General features: G+C 43.0%; 1 protein-coding gene across 5 annotated transcripts in view; it reads right to left on the reverse strand.

Annotated features, from left to right (window-relative positions):
* Positions 1–24,577, reverse strand: part of LRP1B (LDL receptor related protein 1B) — a 2,012,817-nt gene that overhangs the window by 337,555 nt on the left and 1,650,685 nt on the right. For all 5 annotated transcript variants that reach the window (XM_075317168.1, XM_075317164.1, XM_075317167.1 and 2 more), the window contains exons 44-46: positions 18,069–18,261; positions 10,082–10,207; positions 6,476–6,604 (exon numbers count right to left, since the gene is read on the reverse strand). In XM_075317168.1, the coding sequence (XP_075173283.1) occupies positions 6,476–6,604; positions 10,082–10,207; positions 18,069–18,261 (448 nt within the window). The remainder of the gene's footprint in view (positions 1–6,475; positions 6,605–10,081; positions 10,208–18,068; positions 18,262–24,577) is intronic.

Genomic DNA, 24,577 nt, shown 5'->3' on the forward strand with positions numbered 1-24,577 from the left:
AAATAGCCGGGGGTCTCCATTATAGAAAGGTGCTGATCTTATCTGCGTTCTACATACTCTACATTTACCAATCCTCCACGGAACTGAGAACCCGAAGACAAACATCACAATGTTTTTGTAGATTATCCCTCCTGCACAATGCAAGAAGAAACTGCAGAATACAAGTGATACATTTACTAAGTCACTACATTTTCTTAAAAAACTAAATATATTACCAATACCAGAACATATTGTGCAAATTATGCCTCCTTAGCATGCTAAGCTTTGTACAGCATCGCGGATTGCTGATATTATATCTAAACATGAGCATTGCATTTTTCTGACATGTTTAGCTACAGGCAGATTTTTGTAAATACAGGTATACATTTCTTGGTCATGTTACTTTAAAGGGCACTTATCACCTGAGAAACGTCATGACGTAAAATGGGACCACAATAAACTTTTCTCAAATATATATGAAAAGAAAAGTATACAATACATTGTCTTTAATTTGGTGAATAAATATTTTGCCTGTCACGATTCCTCTGTGCAGAGCATCTTGACTTTGGAGATGCTCTTCTGCGCTGTCCTGTGTTACTGAGCTAGCAGCCTGATTGACAGTGCAGGATTGCATGTTGGTGCTGATTACTCAGGTGTCCCACCTTCCTGCTAATTGCTCAGGCTTCTTTACTGAGCATGCTCATCTAGATCTTTGCCAGTTGTATTTTCTGGTCCTGCAGTTGTGCTGTTTGCTTGTGTCTCTGCCTAGTGTTCTGATCTTTGTGTTCTGACCCTGGGCTGCCCACTCCCTGTTTCTATTGTGATCTCTTGTCTTTTGACCTCGGACCATTACCTGACCACTTCTGTGTTTTCTCCCTGAACATATTACATGCTCTCCTAGATTTCTGCCCCTCGGATTGTGACATGAATACACCTCGGTTTACTCCTTGTGCTCATATAGTACATGTCCTCCTGTTACCAGACCCTGGCTTTCCTGACTACCCGTAAATAGTGACTAGAATAATAGTGTCCCACCTTCCTGCTAATTGCTCTTCTTTACTGAGCATGCTCGTCTAGAACCTTGCCAGTTGTATTTTCTGGTCTTGCAGTTGTGCTGTTGGCTTGTGTCTCTGCTAGTGTTCTGATCTTTGTGTTCTGACCCTGGGCTGTTATTTAACTCCTCCTTACCCACTCCCTGTTTCTGTTGTGATCTCTTGTCTTTTGACCTCGGACCGTTTCCTGACAATGTCTGTGTTTTCTCCCTGAACTTATTACATGCTCTCCTGGATTTCTGACCCCCGGATTGTGACCTGAATACACCTCTGTTACCTGACCACGTCTGTATGTTCTCCCTGAACTTATTACATGCTCTCCTGGATTTCTGACCCTCGGATTGTGACCTGAATCCACCTCTGTTTACTCCTTGTGCTCATACATATCCTCCTGTTACCAGACCCTGGCTTTCCTGACTACTCTTCCGTCTACACTACCCGTAAATAGTGACTAGAATAATAGTGTCCCACCTTCCTGCTAATTGCTCTTCTTTACTGAGCGTGCTCGTCCAGAACCTTACCAGTTGTATTTTCTGGTCTTGCAGTTGTGCTGTTGGCTTGTGTCTCTACTAGTGTTCTGATCTTTGTGTTCTGACCATAGGCTGTTATTTGATTCCTACTTGCCCACTCCCTGTTTCTGTTGTGACCTCTTGCCTTTTGACTTCGGACTCTTACCTGACCACATCTGTGTTTTCTCCCTGAACTTATTACATGCTCTCCTGCATTTCTGACCCTCAGATTGTGACCTGAATACACCTCTGTTTACTCCTTGTGTTCATACATGTCCTCCTGTTACCAGACCCTGGCTTTCCTGACTACTCTTCCGTCTACACTACCCGTAAATAGTGACTAGAATAATAGTGTCCCACCTTCCTGCTAATTGCTCTTCTTTACTGAGCGTGCTCGTCCAGAACCTTACCAGTTGTATTTTCTGGTCTTGCAGTTGTGCTGTTGGCTTGTGTCTCTGCTAGTGTTCTGATCTTTGTGTTCTGACCGTAGGCTGTTATTTGATTCCTACTTGCCCACTCCCTGTTTCTGTTGTGACCTCTTGCCTTTTGACGTCGGACTCTTACCTGACCACATCTGTGTTTTCTCCCTGAACTTATTACATGCTCTCCTGCATTTCTGACCCTCAGATTGTGACCTGAATACACCTCTGTTTACTCCTTGTGCTCATACATGTCCTCCTGTTACCAGACCCTGGCTTTCCTGACTACTCTTCCGTCTATACTACCCTTAAATAGTGACTAGAATAATAGTGACTAGCATTACATTGCCGTTTAAGGCAAAGACATTTGAGTCGGCAGAAGAGGAGGCTCTCTGCTGTCTCACTATTTTGACAGCTCTGTGAGACTTCCTGCTTATCAGCTGGGTTACCACTGTGTGGAAGAAGACCATCGGCAGCATTTAATCACATGGGAAGCTTTGTGCAGTAGTTAACATACCTGATCTTGAAAGCAATCACTTTCAAACATCAACATAAAAAATAAATAATAAAAAAGGCCCTGTTAAGCAAAGTATTATTTAAAAACAAAAATCACTTGGACTCACTTTGGATTTTATACAGGTCTCCAAGACTTAAAAGGATTGTCCAGTACTGGATGACCCCTTCCTAATTGCACCAGTGCTCCTGGAGCAGAGCCATTCCTATAATGTTGGTGCTGTGAGTTCTGTCAGTCATTATTTCACGTGACTGCTGCAGTCAATCAGTTACAGTCTGCACTATTCTGTCAGAGCAGATTTGATGAAATCATGAAGGTTAAGGCTGAGGATTGGCTGCAGCGGTCACGTGATATAATAATAAAGCACAGTGCCAACATGATAGGGAGATGCCCCTGGAAGGTCAGTATCAAGCATTTGCATTTTATGATCGACACTGGAGCGATTAAGCAGGAGTCGTCCGGTAATTGACAACCCCTTTAATGATTTGTGATTTTATATTTTGACCCAAACTAACAATAATGGCAGCTGTCCATGAAACCAATAACAGTGTATAGTAGTGAACCAAATAAAAAGCTTGCCTTTGTGGAAAAATGGAAGGGGTCTAATTGACAAAAAAAAGTGAAGTCATATGAAAATGAAGTCGAAAGAGTCTATTCAGCAATCCTGAGACCAGTAAGTGCATTGGACTCTTCTTAGTAATCTTTGCTTTATTCCCCCAACCACTTGGTCTTCACTGAAGGTTCTCTTAGCTGTAGAAGACAATAAGGCGGGCTTTCCACGTTGCGACATCGCAAGCCGATGCTGCGATGTCGCACGCGATAGTCCCCGCCCCCGTCGCAGGTACGATATCGTGTGATAGCTGGCGTAGTGAAAATTATCGCTACGCCAGCTTCACATGCACTCACCTGCCCTGCAACCGTCACTCTGGCCGGCGACCCGCCTCCTTCCTAAGGGGGCAGGTCGTGCGGCGTCAGAGCGACGTCACACGGCAGGTGGCCAATAGCGGCGGAGGGGCGGAGATGAGCAGGATGTAAACATCCCGCCCACCTCCTTCCTTCCGCATAGCCGCCGGCGGCAGGTAAGGAGATGTTCCTCGCTCCTGCGGCTTCATACACAGCGATGTGTGTTGCCGCAGGAACGAGGAACAACATCGTACCTGTCGCGGCACCGGCATTATGGAAATGTCGGTGAATGCAACGATGATACGATAACGACGTTTTTGCGCTCGTTCATCGTATCATCTAGCATTTACACAGTACGATGTCGAAAGTGACGCCGGATGTGCGTCACTTTCGATTTAACCCCACCAACATCGCACGTCCAATGTCGCAACGTGCAAAGCCGCCCTAATACTCTAGAACAAAACAGTGGACAGGATCCAGCTGGACTCCAAAGGGATAAATAAAAATGTTTCTTTATTTGTATCAATTTGATTAAAAATATATATCCATTTCTCAAGTAAAGACACCGGCTTGTTCACACTGATGAATGGCAGATGTATACCACTACGCGTTTCGGCGGGACGCCTTCCTCAGGTCAACAGTAATACTCAAGGGATCAGTCACACGGGTGGTTTTGGACTGACTTCGCCCATGGAGCAGACTTACCCTAGAGGGGTGTGACTAAGGGGTACTTTGCACGCTGTGACATAGCAAGCCGATGCAGCGATATCGCACGTGATAGTCCCCGCCCCCGTCGCAGCAGCGATATCTTGTGATTGCTGGCGTAGCAAACATTATCGCTACGCCAGCTTCACATGCACTTACCTGTCCTGCGACGTCGCTCTGGCCAGCGACCCGCCTCCTTCCTAAGGGAGCGAGTCGTGCGGCATCACAGCGACGTCACACGGCAGGCGGCCAATAGCAGCGGAGGGGCGGAGATGAGCAGGATGTAAACATCCCGCCCACCTCTGTCCTTTTGCATTGCAGCCGGGACGCAGGTAGGAGATGTTCCTCGCTCCTGCGGCTTCATACACAGCGATGTGTGCTGCCGCAGGAATGAGGAACAACATCGTACCTGTCGCTGCACCGGCATTATGGAAATGTCGGACCCCACACCCGATAATACAATACCGACACTTTTGCGCTCGTTAATCGTATCAAAAAGGATTTGCACACTACGATATCGACTGAGACACCGGATTTGCGTCACTTTCGATTTGACCCCACTGACATTGCACCTGCGATGTCGTAGTGTGCAAAGCCCGCCTAAGTGTTTACTGGGTCACACTAGGTACAAGGAAGTACCAAGTGACCGGTGGAATAGAAGGGAAAGAATTAATCCTGTATCTGGGGAAGGGGAAGATGGTGACAACTATCCAAGCCTACCACTGGGCTCTAGGTTCCCTCACCGCCCTAGATATGTTTCGAACCTATGCACCGAGCAGGATACCTGGCCCTAGGCTGATCCTGATCTGAGCCCTAGGTAGGGAGCAGATGGGATGAGCTCTTTCTCAATTTCACTAGGTGCTAAATGACACAAAGGGATAACAAACAAGGGGAAAGAACAAACGAATTATCTCAAGTTGACTCAGGGAGAGGAACTGCAACAACCACCAAGATTCTCCAGATGTATGCAAGCCGGCTGCTTGCACTGAAGACTTGTAAAAGGTAAATGAACTATCACCTGCACTGAGTAATAGGAAGTGAAGGTAAATATAGACACAAGGGAAGTACTGATGAAAAGCAGCTGGAAGGCTAAGGCCTACTCCTAGGGTCTTAAAGGGAAAGGGATGAAAACAATGCAAAAATAATAGAAGGTCAGGGAGCAGTTTGCGTACCTAAACGCTATGACCTTCTATAGCCAAACCTCACAGGAATGTCTGTCATCCGTTACACACCCGTGATATAGGGCCTCTGATAGTTAGGATAGGCTGGTCTGCTGGTAGATACAAGGTTGTCCCCGTAACTACAGCAGCTGAGGGTCAAAGACATGGAAGTAAGTAAGGTACAGGAGGTTGAGACTCAAACCTCTTGAGTCAGATGGTCCAAGACATGCAGCGTAGGATCAAAGTACAGAGTTGAGGTCAGTAGCAGAGAGGTCAGAACGCACAGGTTCACAAGCTGGGTCAGTAACGGGAGGATCAATATGAATAGATGCATTAACAGGAATCCACTAGAAGAACAAACTAGGAACCAATGTTCTGGCAAGGAGTGGTGGGAGGAGCTGCCTAATATGGACCCTCCTACATCAGAATAAGTCAGAGAACCCAATCTCTGCAGGACACAGCAGGTTGAAATCCTGCAGAGACCAGCAACATTTCCCTAAGGCCACATGAACATGTACAGCAGAAACAGCAGTACAGAGGAATGCTGTAACAGGTAAGTGGGCAGCACGGTGGCTCAGTGGTTAGCACTGCAGTCTTTTGGTGGCTCAGTGGTTAGCACTGCAGCCTTGCAGTGCTGGGGTCCTGAGTTCAATTCCTACCAATGACACCATGTGCAAGGAGTTTGTATGTTCTCCCCGTGTTTGCGTGGGTTTCCTCCGGGGTCTCCGGTTTCCTCCCACACTCCAAAAAAGACATACAGATAGGGACTCTAGATTGTGAGCCCCAATGGGACAATGTTGCCCAATATATGTGAGCCGCTCCGAGTCTCAGGAGAAGGGCAGCATTCAAATCTGACAAATAAATAAATAAACTCAGCAGGACACCTGACAAGGGGAGCAGCCGGGCGGTGAGCATGGTGAGTGGGGTGGCACTGAGGAGGTTTACGAATTGCCGCCATGACAGCATCAATCAATGTCAAGAGGGAGGAGCTGGACTAGATATACCAAGGGGAACATGAGCACTTATGGGGCTCTGGACTTTCAAGGTTCTTCTTTTTTAAGCTCTTAGTACTTATAATTACCGAAAATGGAAATGTTATGGTGACGCAGCCAACATATTGATTTCTGTATCTATTTATTGTTTTATAGATATAATCAGTAAATATTAAAAAACACATTACAATTAGAGAATATATTCAATATGTCACCATGTACCATACAGAAAAATGACTCACCACAATAGGAATGCTTCTCGTCGGACCTGTCTTTACAGTGTGCAATGCCATCACAGGTCAGCTCATACTCAATGCATTCACCATTGCCACATTCAAACTCGGAAAACACATTGCAAGATGAATTTCTGGCTGGAAAAATAAATAGGGAATAATGGGTCAACATCCTGCAGTTGTCAATTAAAAACAAATATTTTAAAACCTCTATAATGAAAAAAAAAATATAAAAAAACAGCATGTGTGAGATATTAGAAGAAGTACTCACCTTGCAACTCATCTTAACTACCGCACTTCCCACCATTGGTTTCTCGGCTAAGTCCGGCCGCCTCTTTTTTCCCGCACACGTTTGTCCTTTTTGGGCATTTTCACTTTACACTGAGGCTTCAGAACCAAGAAGGACTCTGATGCTATGATGAACATTGCAAATTCTTGTGCATCACCTTAGACAGTGCATGAAGTGTGATGCCTACTCGGCGCCAGAAGCTCGGAAGATGCCCACAGAGGACCTTTTGTGCTAGAGGAAAGAAGATTTTTGACGCCGGGGCCATACGGGGACTAATGCGATCCTCGCATGACACTTGGCTCACGCTGGCAGCATAGCAGGAGCCGAGTGTCATGCGAGTGTCCCTGTGACTAAGGTCCAATCATGCAATCAGACCTCAGCTGCGGGGGATGGGCTAGCACTGAGGAGAGGCGGATCAGCGTTGCGGAGGGGAGGGAGGGATTTATCTCCCTCTCTCCTCCGTTGCCAGCTATTGCCATTCTCGCACTGCACTCGCGGTACACCGGTGTACCGCGAGTGCAGTGCGATCTTTCTCTCGCCCCATAGATTTGAATGGATGCCAGAGAAAGAGTCTCGCATTACAATCGCAGCATGCTGCGATTGTTTTATCGGTCCGATTGGGGCCGAGAAAGTAATCGCTCATGGGTGCTGATACATAGGTTAACATTGGTGCAAGTGGAATGCGATGTTTTTACCGGTCAGTCGGTGTGTCTTAAGCCTGATGGCGTGCTGCACCATTGTAATGTGGCGGCAGTGGGATAAGTGACTAACGAGGTGAGTATCAATTCTTTTTAAAGCCTGTCCCAGCCCTCTACCAAAAAATAATTGCAAAAAGAATTCAAATTCAAGAGAGTCAGATTTTTTTTTTCATAAATTTGTGGCAAAATGAATTTGACATGAACAAATTTGCTCTTTTCTTGTCTCCTAAAATGAATGCATTAACAAATATCAATCTATTCATAGGCTCTTTTATTAGCACAGCAGCCACCTAGACAAATTAAACTTAAGTCTCCATAGACATTAGACTAACATGAGCCGAATCCTCTGGTATCGACAGTCTAATGTGTATGCGGGTGACGGCCAATTGATGGTTGGGAGAATTGTCAATTGGGATTGTCTGATTCATGACTGCTGATGGCAGAGTTCTTCTGGAGATTATCTGCCAAGAAGGTGTTGTACTTGTGGCTTTTTCGGAGAAAATACTGGAGAAGTTGGGCAAACGAGCGCTCTTCTGTATGGAAGTGTCAGCTGAGATGGCTGTTGGTTTAACAATTGGCTTAAACATTGTTTGGCCAACATTAGAGATGAATCGACCCGTGGAAGGTTGGTTCTGCAGGTTAAACCTGGAGTTTAGATAAAGTTTGGTTCTTGACCAAGACTTGACCCAAACTTCATTGGAAGTCACTGACTGGGAGATTGGCTCTACGTCCATATGCAGCCAGCCATAAATAGAGCATATTTGGGGGAGGGAGGGTGGTGTTTTTTCAGGTTTGTTTGGTACACACTACATCCAATAACACTAATTTTACACCCATTGTGAGCCATTCAAACACTGCAATCGGCTCGCACTGGGCTAAGCACCAAACATACCCAAGCACACCGATGCTCGAGCGAGTGGTCAGCATACGTACAACACCTAAAGACCAAACTCAAACATTGAATTTTCTGTAAAGTCTGTGTTGGGTATGAACACCAAACCTCAAAATTTGGGTCTACTCATCTCAAGCCAACATCCATCGAATGTGTATGGCCAGCTTTAGACGTCATCCCTTGACAATAAGCTTATCATAAAGTTTTCTTACTGCTGAGATCTACAGTGGTTAGCTAAGGAGATAACAGGTAGTATATGTGTAAAGGCCACGTCACACTAAAGCAACATCGCTAGCAACATCGCTGATAAGGAACGACTTTTGTGACGTAGCAGCGATGTTGCTAGCGATGTCGCTGTGTATGACATCCAGCAACAATCTGGCCCCTGCTGTGAGGTCGTTGGTTGTTGCTGAATGTCCTTGGCCATTTTTTAGTTGTTGCTCTTCCCCTGTGCAGCACAGAGCAACAACTAAATGTGCAGGCAGCAGGAGCCGGCTTCTGCGGACGCTGGTAACCACGGTAAACATCGGGTAACCAAGAAGCCCTTCCCTTGGTTACCCGATATTTACCTTCGTTACTAGCGTCCACCGCTCTCACGCTGTCAGTGCCGGCTCCCTGCTCTCTGCACACATAGCCAGACTACACATCGGGTAATTAACCCGATGTGTACTGTGGCTATGTGTGCAGGGAGCAGGGGCCGGCACTGGCAGTGTGAGAGCGGCGGACGCTGGTAACTAAAGTAAATATCGGGTAACCAAGGGAAGGGCTTCTTAGTTACCCAATGTTTACTGTGGTTACCAGCGTCTGCAGAAGCTGGCTCCCTGCTGCCTGCACACGTAGCAGAGTACACATCGGGTAATTAACCCGATGTGTACTGTGGCTAGGTGTTCAGGAAGCCAGCGCTAAGCGGTGTGCACTGGTAACCAAGGTAAATATTGGGTTGGTTACCCGATATTTTCCTTAGTTACCAAGCGCAGCATCGCTTCCACGCGTCGCTGCTGGCTGCCTGTGTGACAGCTCATCAGCAACCCGTGTAGCGACGCTCCAGCGATCCCGGTCAGGTTGCTGGTGGGATCGCTGGAGCGTCGCTTAGTGTGACATCTCACTAGCGACCTCCTAGCAACTTACCAGCGATCCCTATCAGGTTGTATCTTTGTTGGGATCGCTGGTAAGTTGTTTAGTGTGACTGGGCCTTTAGTGTCTTCCAACGCCACCACATGGAAGATTACAAATTACACAATGTTTACTGAAACCAATACATTGTGTAATGAAGAACTGGAGAACGAGAAATGCTCTTGGTGGCCGCCCGTTACTCTTGTGTGTTCACCTTTAGATGGAAAAAAAGTTGTAAGAAACTTACAACAATCTCAAAACTCTTGATCATGTTCATTCACCAAGTGACATTTGAGATAGTCACACTAATTCAAAAATTCGAAGTAACCTATAAGTCACTGTAAAGCCTCAGTGTTGAGAATAGGAAGAGTATTATTTTAGGTTTACTGAATTGTACTGATTATGAATGCAAAGGAAGACAAAAGGTATCAGTGTCACCAGCCTCCCCGGCAGCTGTACCTTCCTCATTTTTATAGTTATTTTTACTATACAGAAAATAAAATAAAACTGACAGCTGCATGACATGCGGTATGTGCGTAAAACTAAAAGATGCGGCATGTAATATTAATGCGCTATGGCACTCGCTTTCTTTGCAGTGTCTCGGTGTAGAATATATTACTTACTCACACATCTGTTGTCATCTAGTAATAACCGGTCTCCTCTACACGAACAGTTGACTCGACCATCGGCGGTAAGAAGGCAAAGGTCATGGCAGCCTCCATTCATGTAGGAACATGGCGACAACTCACCTTAGGGAACACAAATGTTAATAATATTCCACGTGTGTAATAATCGCTTCACACTTCATAAATAATTATAGCCTGGAGACAACAACTTTATCTTAGAATGGTGCCATAAATATAAAATAATTATAGAGTGTCATGCTGGTGAGATATCCATCAATCAAATATGATTTACAGGAGAACTTGGCAGCAGGAGATGAATTCACTTACAGGTCCACCACAGTTGACTTTAAGGGGTTGTCCACTACTAGGACAACCCTTTCTCCTTCTCCCCTTCACCAAATTTATACTTACTTCCATGCCAGCACCATTCCATCGGTGTTAGCACTCGAGATCCCAGGACTCATATGAGGTTGTAACCGTAACGTCACGTGAGGAGAAAATGAATGAATTCAGCTCACCTCTCTTCACCCTAGGGTCCACCACCGGTGCATGGAAGGAAAGACATGTGCATGGAAAAAAGAGGTTTCCAGCATCGGAGGAACGGAGAGATGTATTAAAACTTAAAACATTTCATGAATAAGACCGTAAGGTTGAAACGCGTAAGACAAGGACCATCCCCGCGTCTCTCACTGTGTGCCCCAATGCCCTCGTGTGTGGTATTCTGCTTTTAATGGACTAAATAAATGTTTTAAGTTTTAATACATCTCTCCGTTCCTCCGATGCTGGAAACCTCTTTTTTCTAGCAACGTCACGTGAACCCCAGGCCCAATCACCGCCGGAATGCTTCTCCCGCCTTCGGACATGTAAGTAATCAACAGAAAGTGAGGGCAGCCAAAGCTCTCACTTCCTCTCGATTACTTATTCATCTGATTTTAGGATCAATGAAGATGGCACTGATTAGTATCTGGGCTCGCATGACTTCACAACTAGTGATGGGCAGACTTGCACATACCTGAGACTGGTGGGTCTAACTGGTTAAAAAAACAACTCAGTTGCAGCCCAGGATTGATCCCGGATATCTGACCGGATGCCGGTCCCCATATAAGTCTCTGGTGACCAGAATCCGGCGATTAAAAATGGTGCACAGGACCAAGCGCACTATACTTTCCAAGGCTGTAAATGCTTCCTGGTAGCTCATTCACTTCCGGGGCCGCTCATTACCTTCATTACATATGCACTGCTTTCCTCACCCACTGGCGTCTGTAATTGGTTGCAGTCAGACGCGCCCCCACCCTGAGTTGCAGCTAACTGCTTCCAATCACAAACCCTGTTTGCAGGTCTATTGTGGTAGGCGGGGGAATCAGTGCATATGCATGACGGATAATGCGCGGCCCTGGAAGGGAATAAGTGGACCTGGAAGCAGTTACAGCCACACCGGAGTGTTGGTAAGTATAACTCGCTTGCTTTATTATTTTTTCCTTTATTTTGCCTATACTTGTTTGTATTACCCAAGTGCCAGATCTTGATCGATACCCGGTATTCCCTAAGAATTCTGGGCCCGGCACTTGAGTACCTTTGAACCCGCATGGGTGTGGACATTTACAGTTGGGGTCCACCCAACACTCCAACACTAGTCACAATCTCAAATAAACCCTGGGAACGCGAGTGCTGACACTGCTGGAATGGTACCGGCATGGGAGTTGAGTATAAGATTTTTTGAAAATTGTGCATTGCTTGTAAAATTGAGCAACTTTGCAATTTGGAAGCAATAGTATGGAACAATTATGTGTTCTAAGCTATTCCGCACCTTTTGACCTACATAGAACCAACAAATGACAAAGAAACACTCTTAGGCCTCCATCTGGTTAATGGAATCCAATTGACAAGCTTTGTGTATATGTTGGGAGTTTCTCCAAAGCAGAGGCCAACTGCATCATGTAAACTCTGCCAAAGTCTACCAGCTGGGAAAATCTAGTTGAAACCCCCACATAAAAAGTTATTTTGTAAGGTAGTGTATTGCTAGCCATAAGAATTTAGGCATTTCACCACAGGTGAAGTCAAAGCCCACATTAAACAGTGCAAAGAAATCTAAAAAAGTACAAAAACAGCAAAAAAAAACTATATTGCCTACCATCTGAGACTATCTTATACAAGTGCATCTCAATAAATTAAAATATCATCAAAAAGTTAATTTATTTCAGTAACTTAATACAAAAAGGGAAACACATATATTATATAGAGTCATTACACACAGAGGGATCTATTCCTCTATATTATATAGAGTCATTACACACAGAGGGATCTATTCCTATATATTATATAGAGTCATTACACACAGAGGGATCTATTCCTCTATATTATATAGAGTCATTACACACAGAGGGATCTATTCCTATATATTATATAGAGTCATTACACACAGAGGGATCTATTCCTCTATATTATATAGAGTCATTACACACAGAGGGATCTATTCCTATATATATTATATAGAGTCAATACACATAGAGGGATCTATTCCTATATATTATATAGTCATTACACACAGAGGGATCTATTCCTATATATTATATAGAGTCATTACACACAGAGGGATCTATTCCTATATATTATATAGAGTCATTACACACAGAGGGATCTATTCCTATATATTATATAGAGTCATTACACACAGAGGGATCTATTCCTATATAATATATAGAGTCATTACACACAGAGAGATCTATTCCTATATATTATATAGAGACACTTACTGCCTTCTGGACATATGTCAGGTCAGCAGTCTTCCCCATGATTGTGTAGCTTACTGAACCAGACTAAGGGACCATTTTAAACGCTTAGGAAGCCTTTGCAGGTGCTTTTTGGTAGTTATTCTAATTTTCTGAGATAATGACTTTTGCGTTTTCATTGGCTGTAAGCCATAATCATCTACATTAACAGAAATAAACACTTGAAATAGATCCCTCTGTGTGTAATGACTCTATATAATATATAGGAATAGATCCCTCTGTGTGTAATGACTATGTAATATATAGGAATCGATCTCTCTGTGTGTAATGCCTCTATATAATATATAGGAATCGATCAGTCTGTGTGTAATGACTCTATATAATATATAGGAATAGATCCCTCTGTGTGTAATGACTCTATATAATATATATGAATAGATCCCTCTGTGTGTAATGACTCTATATAATATATAGGAATAGATCCCTCTGTGTGTAATGACTATGTAATATATAGGAATCGATCGCTCTGTGTGTAATGCCTCTATATAATATATAGGAATCGATCAGTCTGTGTGTAATGACTCTATATAATATATAGGAATAGATCCCTCTGTGTGTAATGACTCTATATAATATATATGAATAGATCCCTCTGTGTGTAATGACTCTATATAATATATAGGAATAGATCCCTCTGTGTGTAATAACTCTATATAATATATAGGAATAGATCCCTCTGTGTGTAATGACTATATGATATATAGGAATAGATCCCTCTGTTTGTAATGACTCTATATAATACATAGGAATAAATCCCTCTGTGTGTAATGACTCTATATAATATATAGGAATAGATCCCTCTGTGTGTAATGACTCTATATAATATATAGGAATAGATCCCTCTGTGTGTAATGACTCTATATAATATATAGGAATAGATCCCTCTGTGTGTAATGACTATATATAATATATAGGAATATATCCCTCTGTGTGTAATTACTCTATATAATATATAGGAGTAGATCACTCTGTGTGTAATAACTCTATATAATATATAGGAATAGATCCCTCTGTGTGTAATGACTATATAATATATAGGAATAGATCCCTCTGTGTGTAATAACTCTATATAATATATAGGAATAGATCCCTCTGTGTGTAATGACTCTGTATGACATATAATAAATACGTAAAATAGATACCCAAGTGTGTAATGACTATATAATATATAATAAACACGTGAAATAGATCCCTCTATGTGTAATGACTCTATATAATAAACACTTGAAATAGATCCCTCTGTGTGTAATGACTCTATATAATAAACACTTGAAATAGATCCCTCTGTGTGTAATGACTTTATATAATATGTAGAAATAGATCCCTCTGTGTGTAATAACTCTATATAATATATAGGAATAGATCCCTCTGTGTGTAATGACTCTATATAATATATAGGAATAGATCCCTCTGTGTGTAATGACTCTATATAATATATAGGAATAGATCCCTCTGTGTGTAATGACTATATAATATATAGGAATAGATCCCTCTGTGTGTAATGACTCTATATAATATATAGGAATAGATCCCTCTGTGTGTAATGACTATATAATATATAGGAATAAATCCCTCTGTGTGAAATGACTGTATATAATATATAATAAACACTTGAAATTGATCCCTCTGTGTGTAATTACTTTATATATGTAGAAATAGATCCCTCTGTGTGTAATAACTATGTAATATATAGGAATAGATCCCTCTGTGTGTAATGACTCTATATAATATATGTGTTTCACTTTTTGTATTGAATTACAGAAATAAGTTAAGTTTTTGAGGATATTCTAATTTATTCAGACACACTATCACATATCAGACACATATCAATGTTCAGTTCCACTTTAAATAACTTAAAGGGACATCTTATACAGGTATAGATTTTTACAAGGTTAGATGGTGAAAGTGTAACTAGTGGAATCTTCGTCTATCACAAGAGCAACGACCATGGATCCCTTTGACAACCTTTCTATATTTGCATCACATATGACTGTGACACATTCTCTACATTATACTGATACCTCGAAAAGATTTTACTTTCCTTTTCAGTGAACTACAAAATGTTGGTAGACTGTCTCAATTTATGACTCATTGTCATGTGAGAAAGAAGAGGAAAAAGTAAAGTGTGTCAGTGTGCGCAGTATAATGTGATGTGCGGAATTCTGGGCCTCATCTGAAAGGCCTCTGTTATTGTAAGGACGGTATTCTGGCAGAACCAGCACTTTATAGACTAAACAGATAATACAGCAACTTTTTATTAATATATAGAAATACTCCTGCAACTATTTTAAAAGAGAGCGAACTCTAACGTGTACTCGTCATCTATCCGGTAGTGTAACAGTCACAATATTCTTTCTTGTAATTACATGTCTGTCTCATAAAACCATTCCTAACCTCATAGTGCGCTGGTTAGAAAAAGTGCAAACCATTTCATGAAATAAATAAATATGGATATTTACTACTGGAAAAAAAAAACATTATTTTACTGCACACACATTATTCTATATATATATTAGCTGTAGTACCCGGGCGTTGCCCGGAATAGTAACTGTCTCTCTGTCTCTGTCTGTGTGTCTGTCTCTGTGTGTCTGTCTCTGTGAGTTTGTCTCCGTGTGTCTGTCTCTGTCCATGTGTGTCTGTGTCTGTCTCTGTCTCGTTCCCCGTCTGTCTCGTTCCCCGTCTGTCTCGTTCCCCGTCTGTCTCGTTGCCCGTCTGTCTCGTTCCCCGTCTGTCTTGTTCCCCGTCTGTCTCGTTCCCTGTCTCTGTATCTTTCCCTGCCTCTGTATCTTTCCCTGCCTCTATCTCTTTCCCTGTCTCTGTCTCGTTCCCTTTCTCGGTCTCGTGCCCTGTCTCTATCTCTTTCCCTGCCTCTGTATCTTTCCCTGCCTCTATCTCTTTCCCTGTCTCTGTCTCGTTCCCTGTCTCGGTCTCGTTCCCTGTCTCTATCTCTTTCCCTGTCTCTGTCTCTTTCCCTGTCTCTGTCTCTTTCCCGGTCTCTGTCTCTTTCCCCGTCTGTCTGTGTCTGTCTGTCTCTTTCCCTGTCTACCTCTTACTGTGTCTCTCTTTCTGTCTCTCTCTATCCCTCTCCCCACCGACATCTTATTACCTCACACATAAGCTTCTTATACTAACAATTTATTTTGTTTCTATAGCAACCACTCACAGCTGCTATTAATAACCTATAGCTTGCAGCTCCACTGACTTTAATGGAGGCAGGTTTTTTTGGAGAGTAACTGTAAAGCGTGGGTTTAAATTTTCCCATCAAAACATAGTCTATGATGTAGTCACATGGGGTGTCTGTGCAAAATTTCATGATTGTAAATGCGCTGGTGCGGATTCCTTTAGCGGACATATACACATACATACACACATACATACACAGCCTTAAAAATTAGATATACTGCTGAAAAAATAAAGGGACCACTAAAATACCATTGTGTTGTTTAAGTGTTCCCTTTATTTTTTTGAGCAGTATATGTCAGGTGAAATAAGTATTGAACACGTCACCAGTTTTCTAAGTAAATACATTTGTAAAGATGCTATTGACATGAATTTCTCAGCAGATGTCAGTAACGTCCCATCCAATCCACACAGGCAAAGAGATCAAACAATAGATGGCCATTAATTAAGATATGTGTAATAGTGAGAAATGACACAGGGAAATGTATTGAGCAAATGAAGAACAAGAGATGCAAAAAGTCATGGAAAGTCCTGACACCAGCTGAAATCTAACAGTAATTAGAAAACAATCCTGCCACTTTGTGAAAAATAATATCAGCTGGTTCAACTGATGGCCTAAAAAAAGATGTTTTGTTACCAAGGTGCCACACAAGAAACATCTCATGATAGGTGAAACCAGTGAGCTGTCTCAAGACCATTGCAACCTTATTGTTTTCAAAACATACTTGGTTTTGGTTACAGAAGAATTTCTAAACTACTAAAGGTTCCAGTGACTGTTGGGGCTATAATCCAGAAGTGGAAAGGACATAATTTCAACATGAACCGGCCATGACCAGGTGTTCTCCACAAGATTTCAGACAGTGGAGTGAAAAGAATTATCAGAATAGTTGTTCAAGAGCCAAAGAGAACCTGTGGAGGGCTATAGAAAGACCTGAAGTCAGCAGGTACAATTGTTTCAAAGAAAACAATAAGTAATGCACTCCCCCTCCATGACCTGTATGCACGCTCCTGTGTGCACGCTCCTGTGTGCACGCTCCTGTATGCACGCTCCTGTATGCACGCTCCTGTATGCACGTTCCTGTATGCACGCTCATCATGCAAGACTCCATTGCTCAACAAAAAGCAGGTTCAAGTGACTTTAAAGTTTGCTCAATATTTACATTCACATAGGCCTGTGAAATACTGGGAGAATGTAATTTGGTCAGATGAGACCAAAACAGAACTCTTTGGAGGCCATAATACACACCATGTTTGGAGGCCAAAAGGCAAATCACCACAACATGCCAACAACGGTGGAATCTGGAGGTGGGGACACCATGGTGAGGGGCTGTTTTTCAGTATACAGCACTGGCAAACTTCATATGATTGAAGGAAGGATGAATGGACAAATGTACCGAAACATTCTTGATAAACATCTGCTGCCATCTACCAGGATGATGAGGATGAAACGAGAGAGGACATTTCAGCAGACGATGACCCCAAACACACAGCCAAGGAAACTCTACACTGGTTTCAGAGAAAGAAAATTAATTTGCTAGAATGACCGAGCCGATCCCCGGAGCTGAATCCAATAGAAAAGGTATGGAAGGAACTAAAGCTCAGAGTTCATAGAAGGAGCCGGGACCTGCAGGATGTGAGGAGTGTGTGCGGAAGAATGGACCAAAATCCACCTGAGCAATGCAGGCGACTAGTGTCTCCATACAGGAGGTATCAGGAGGCTTCATCACCAACAAAGGCTTTTATAGTGTGAAATAAATTTCAGTAGCGTGTTCATTACTTTTTTAGTGTATAATTTCTAATTATTACACATAACTTAATTTATGGACATCTATGGATTGATTTCTTTGCCTGTGTGGATTGGATGGGTTGTTACCGACATCTGGTGAGAAATTCATGACAATAGCACCTTTAGAAATATATTTATTTAGAAAATTGGTGATGTGTTCAATACTTATGTCACTCACTATATATCAAGAACAATATCTCGCTAATTGCTATATAATGTTTCCACTTACAGCTATTAGTGTCATTGGCCACCGCTATGATCCCCATTGGCTGATGCGGTATATCGGCTCGTAGAACCTTGGTCTCTCCTCCAGTGTATTTGCTGGATCGCAATATTGCTCTTCTTACCCAATCTGACCAGAATATATAGTTATCATATATGGCCATACTGAGGAACGTGCCAGGGCCCGATCTCACAATCACCTGCAAGAAAGCAACAACTGAAATTATAATGTGTACACGTAGCTTGTATTCCTCTTAACTCAAAAACTGTGAAACCTGCTCAAGTGCACATGCTTGATTATAAAGAGTATTACAACAATTAGCATTTTACATGACGAAAAGGAGAAGGTGAGCTGTGACATCACGTATTGTGACTGGTGGATCCTGTGTTATTTTCTGTATACAGATGTGTTATCAATCATTATACAGGAGGAGGAGGTGAGTTGTGACATACAGTATACTGTGAATAGCGGATCCTCTGTTATCTACTGTATATAGAGTTGTTATCAGTCATTGTACAGGAGGAAGAGGTGAGCTGTGACATCACCTATTGTGAATGGTGGATCCTGTGTTATTTACTGTATATAGAGTTGTTATCAGTCATTGTACAGGAAGAAGAGGTGAGCTGTGACATCACCTATTGTGACTGGTGGATCCTGTGTTATTTACTGTATATAGAGGTGTAATCAGTCATTGTACAGGAGGAGGAGGTGAGCTGTGACATATATTATGAATAGCGGATCCTCTGTTATCTACTGTATATAGAGTTGTTATCAGTCATTGTCCAGGAGGAGGAGGTGAGCTGTGACATCATCTATCGTGAATGGTGGATCCTGTTTTATGCACTGTAAAACGCAGTGTTATAGGTCATTGTACAGGAGGAGGAAGTGAGCTGTGACATCACCTATTGTGAATGGTGGATCCTGTATTATCTACAATAAATAGCAGTGTTATTAGTCATTGTACAGGAGGAGGAGGTGAGCTGTGACATCACCTATTGTGTATGGTGGATCCTCTGTTATCTACTGTATATAAAGGTGTTATCAGTCTTTGTGCAGGAGGAGGAAGTGAGCTGTGATATCACTTATTGTGAATAGTAAGCTTTGTGGTGGACAGCCAGCTTGACCCCAAATCGTTTTAACTGGAGCAGCTGTGGTGTACGCTACTGGAGCTGAAATCGTAGTTCTGTGGGGGAGCTAAGAAAACATGCAGTATAATAATCTGCTGGGCATGCTCTCTGTGTATACAGGCCGTGTAATATTCTGTACTTTTTTAGGGTGCAAAAAATGTGGAGAATATCAAATAGGTAATGTGGAAGTGGCCGTGATGCTGCTGGCGGTGGCGCTGCTGCAGGGAGAGGACGTAGTTGATCTGTGCCCGCTACGCGCCCAAATGAAACGCCCTCCTCTGGTGCAAGCAGGCGACAGGACATTCTCCGTAACATTGTAGGCGCTAGTACCGCTGTGCGAATGGTGGGGTCGGCACAAGTAGAGGCGGTTTTAGACCGGTTGGCTGAGAGCGCTCCAGTTCACTCGCTTTGTCTTCCACCGGGTCCTCTCTTAATCATGGCCCCAGTTCCGACAAGCAACAAAACAGAACCGGCGTCCTATTCCATTATTCCTATGGGGAGTATGCAGGCATCACTGCTTGCTTTGAACAATAATATTTTCAAACTGAAATCTTCGGGCCCCGGGACACTCAGTCATCAGCAGCGGGGAGTGCCTCTAGGCAAAAGACCAGGGACTAGTGGTATCAAGTGTCACGGCGGACCACAAACTCAATCCCAAATCAAACTATGAGTGTTTTAACTGCAGCAGCTGCAGTGAACGCTACTGGAGCGGACATATTGGATCTGTGGGCGAATTATGACAACAGGCCCTATGGGAGGTACTCTTAAAATTGTAATGCTATTCCATTTTTTCCTATTTAACCATGATGGCTTTGGTGACAGAACCCCTTTAAGCCCACTTTTTTTTCCTTTTACAGCCCCCTACCCTTTACCAAAACCATTTTACAGCACAGAGGTTTGGGTCCCCATTGACTTCTATGGGTTTTGGGGTTCGGAGTTAAGTTTGGGTCAAGCTCGAGGGCCAAACCAAACTTTTAACTAAAGTCCGGCCGATCCTACACTGGTCCTCACCCTACAAGGCACGACTGATTGCGATATCAATGACTAGAGTTTTATCCATAGACTTACTTTCCACATAAAAAAATTCTTTTATATATGATCCTACAATGATTATACAGAACTTCCAAAGATACTTTATTTTTATCAGTGCTGTGTGCAGGGGGCTGGCTGACTGCTCGTCATAATATTGAAGATAACCCACCTCTATGTCTATGCATTAACCATAGAAAAGTAAAAGTGCAGCAGTATTTTTCGGGCACCAAAGCTTGGAAGCAGGGGAACCAGGCACGGTTACATTTACTTCTTTATTCATAAATCAGAACATCACTTCACAACAGGTTTCGGCAACATACTACACCTTCATCAGGTGATGACTGAAAATTGTGATGCAGTCATAGAAGCAGTGGATATAGAGGTCCTGGTATTAAGATCTGTCTACCTCCACAACACCAGGACCTCTATATCCACTGCTTCTATGACTGCATCACAATTTTCAGTCATCACCTGATGAAGGCGGAGTATGCTGCCGAAACATGTTAAGTGATGTTCCTAATTTCTGAATAAATAAGTAAATGTAACCATGCCTGGTTCCCCTGCTTCCAAGCTTTGGTGCCCAAAAAATACCACTGCACTTTTCCTTTCTATCTACAATCCCTCATCGGAGGGCTAGCGGACAGATCTGATTAGGGAGGAGCCTTCCCTAACTAAAGGACCTGCAACTCAAGGACCTGCTGTGGCGACACATATCACATGACCGGCCAATTGCAGAACGTGGAATTGCTCGGACGTGTGGTGGGCATTATACACCAGCAGCGTTCCCCGGGTTGTGTGAGGATTGCACAACCCAAACAGGTTAGTAGTTCCAACTTTACCCCCCTCCACTGGAACACCAGGTGTTATACAAGGAGCGCCCCTCTCTTTTCTTATTTCCTATGCATTAATCATGGCTGAGTTACTAAAGTGAGCCAATCTACCAGTAAGGCCTTTCACATATAGCACTGACGTGAAACAACCATAAGACGGGAAGAGCCGGAAGTGGACAATTTAGGCAAAAATAAAGCTTTGGCGCATTATTCGTTGGACACCAGTGGCAGCTGACAAAGCCCACTTGGCAGACATAAAAATGGGAAAATAGTAAATCCCAACCCTCATAACAAAGCTTCCAAGGGGTCATTCCAAAATTTGTCTTGCTGATCACATGATTAAAGTTCAAGCGATTAATTATGGAAGATCAACCAAAATCATCCGGGAAATGGGTAAATAGGGTCAAACAGAAGCTGTAAACTGTCACAACCCTACGGTTTAAAGACTAAAGGCCCCGTTACATGCTACGATATATCGGGAATATGTCGTCAGGGTCACGGATTCCATGACGCACATCCGGCATCGTTTGTTATATCGTAGCGTGTGACAGCTACGTGCGACTGTGATCGAGCAAAAATACTCACCTTATCGTTGCTCGTTGACACATCGTTCATTTTCAAAATATCGGTCACATTCCTGGATGCAGGTTGTTCGTCGTTCCTGAGGCAGCACACATCGCTACGTGTGACACCCCGGGAATGACGAACACAGCTTACCTGTGTCCTCCGACAATGAGGAAGGAAGGAGGTGGGCGGGATGTTATGTCCCGCTCATCTCCGCCCCTCCGCTTCTATTGGACGGCCGCTGTGTGACGTCGCTGTGACGCCGAACGTCCCTCCCCCTTCAGGAAGAGGATGTTCGCCGCCCACAGCGAGGTTGTTCGGGAATAAGTACGTGTGACGGGGGTTAACGACTTTGTGCGCCACGGGCAACAAATTGCCCGTGACGCACAAACGACGGGGGTGGGTGCGATCGCACGATACATCGTCCCATGTAACGCCGCCCTAAGACCCTCACCACTGTGCGGAGCTGACATCTCACCACTGTGTGGAACTGCCGGCTCACCACCGTGCGGAGCTGCCGCCTCACTACCGTGTAGAGCTGCCGCCTCACCAACGTGCAGAGGTGCCGCCTTACCACCGTGCAGAGGTGCCGCCTTACCACCGTGCGGAGGTGCCGCCTCACCACCGTGGCGGAGCTGCCGCCTCACTACTGTGCGGAGGTGTCGCTTCACCAACGTGCAGAGCTGATGCGTCACCACTGTGCGAAGCTGCCGCCTCACCACCGCGCGGAGCTGCCACCCAACCTACACCCCACCTACTTTTTCCTCCCCAAAATCCTATAGAATGTAAGCCCGCAAGGGCATGGTCCATTATTTTTTTGGATCATCTACAATTGTATCACTCATAAACTGATAAATCCATCATGTGAAAATAGGCAAAATTAGACCTTTTGGGTTTTGTATTTGGGCTTCCTCAATGATGCTGCCGATTCTTGCTTGACCCATAATCCCCCTATCATGTGTCGGCAACAGGTAAATCTTAACTAATGCAAACTAAAAACAGCCAAGACATTAAAAAAAGTTAACTCAATTTACATGTAAATCCACTCAATCCATTTGCATAAATAATGTTTAAGGCTTTACTAACCAATTAATTTAGACCCATGTGTAAAAAAAGCCCAACACTTTGAAGTATAGGCAATATTAATTTGCCTTGTTTGTAAATTAGGGTTTGCGATATTGATTCTAGGAATTAGTTAATAAGCTTTGAAATCCCAACATAGTGAATACCGTCCTCCCTTCCCTGTTTATAATGCAGTCGGGAGATACGGGGTAATCAGCAAAAGCCATATTCCTGCAAGGATTTTGTTAAGAGCAATTAAAGCCACCAATTCACATGAATATATTAAAGGCTGCGGAATACTCCACTGAATACAGTACCTGAAATTACCGGGATTGGGCAAGGATGGCTCAATATACCAATTGGCGCTCCACTACAAGCTTCTATTAAAAGAGACATATTTCCTAAATTGGGCAGACAGAAAACTATTGACTGGGTATAAGAGAAAACCAGCGCCTCTCCTATCTACAGGCTGTGTTTGGTACTGCAGTTCAGTGCAATTTACTGCAATAGAATGGCAATACCACACACAATCCAACAATGTTTCAAGGAAAAAGCAGCCATATTTTTCTAATTCTCTGTAACAACTTGATGTAGCAACTTTATTATGGTAACATTTATCATACACATTACCTTACACCACAGATAAGATGCTTTTTTGCACTAACACTTGCACGTGCTGTGGCTTGTGATTCATTTAACATCTCCGTTGAAGTGAGCACACGATTGGTAATCGCTGTGAGGTCATACTTATGTGGCTTGTCTGCATTAAGTCATGATACTATGGCTTGTGTGTGTCCACTTACCATAGTTCTAATTCCAAACACATTCATCTATATAGGTATATATCATTAACCTCTGTATTCTATCCTGCATGATACACCCATTGACTTCTAAGGAAGATACTCCATTGACTTCCATGTGGATTTCAATGTGTGTGTATGCATTTGCATGCGTATAATTATATGTGGGGTATTTCCATATTGCTGCTTATGCCGCTGTTTATCATATGTGTTGATCCTTTATAAAATTGTTCTATATGCATGCAAACCACCTTTGAATTTCTCATATACGGTGTTTGTATGCTGTGACCTCTTCAGTAGAGCTCGCAAGAGAATATGGTCTCTTATGGATCAGCACATGGGTAACTTTGGTTGTGATGCATAGGCATATGGATGAATATTAACACATTGGTATGCCTTATTGTGAGGTAATTTTTGTATGTATTCTATCCTGCATGACGCACCCATTGACTTCCATGGAAGATACTCCATTGACTTCCATGTGGACTTCAATGTATGTGTATGCATTTGCATGCGTATAATCACATGTGGGGTGTTTCCATATTGCTGCTCATGCCGCTGTTTTTCATGTGTATTGATCCTTTATGAAATTTGTTTATATACATACAAACCACCTCTGAAATTCTCATATACGGAGTTTGTATGTTGTGACCTCTTTAGTAGAGCTCGCAGAGTATACAGTTTCTTATGGATCGGCACATGGGTAACTTTGGTTGTGATGCATAGGCATATGGATGTGGATTAATACACTGGTATGCCTATGAGGTAATTTTATGCTTCTGCTCATGCCGCAGGTTTCCCCATACGCATTGAATTTGTGTGTAATTTACATCTATACACATATAAATCATCTGTTGATGCTTTATTGTTATATATGGGGTTTCTATGTTGTGGCCTTTAGAGCAGAACCTATATAGAACGCAATCCCCATGGATTACTATGGTAAATCCTCTTGTGATGCGTGAATACGGATGTGCATCTAATACGCAATTGTTATTATAATAAACGGATAACATTTTGGAGTCCTTTCCACATCTTAGGTCCTGTCTCAATCCCTCCTGCTTGGATATTTATATGGATTGTTATGGATATGGCTTATT

This window comes from Anomaloglossus baeobatrachus, chromosome 7 (genome assembly GCF_048569485.1).
Source record: "Anomaloglossus baeobatrachus isolate aAnoBae1 chromosome 7, aAnoBae1.hap1, whole genome shotgun sequence".
Taxonomy (NCBI): domain Eukaryota; kingdom Metazoa; phylum Chordata; class Amphibia; order Anura; family Aromobatidae; genus Anomaloglossus; species Anomaloglossus baeobatrachus.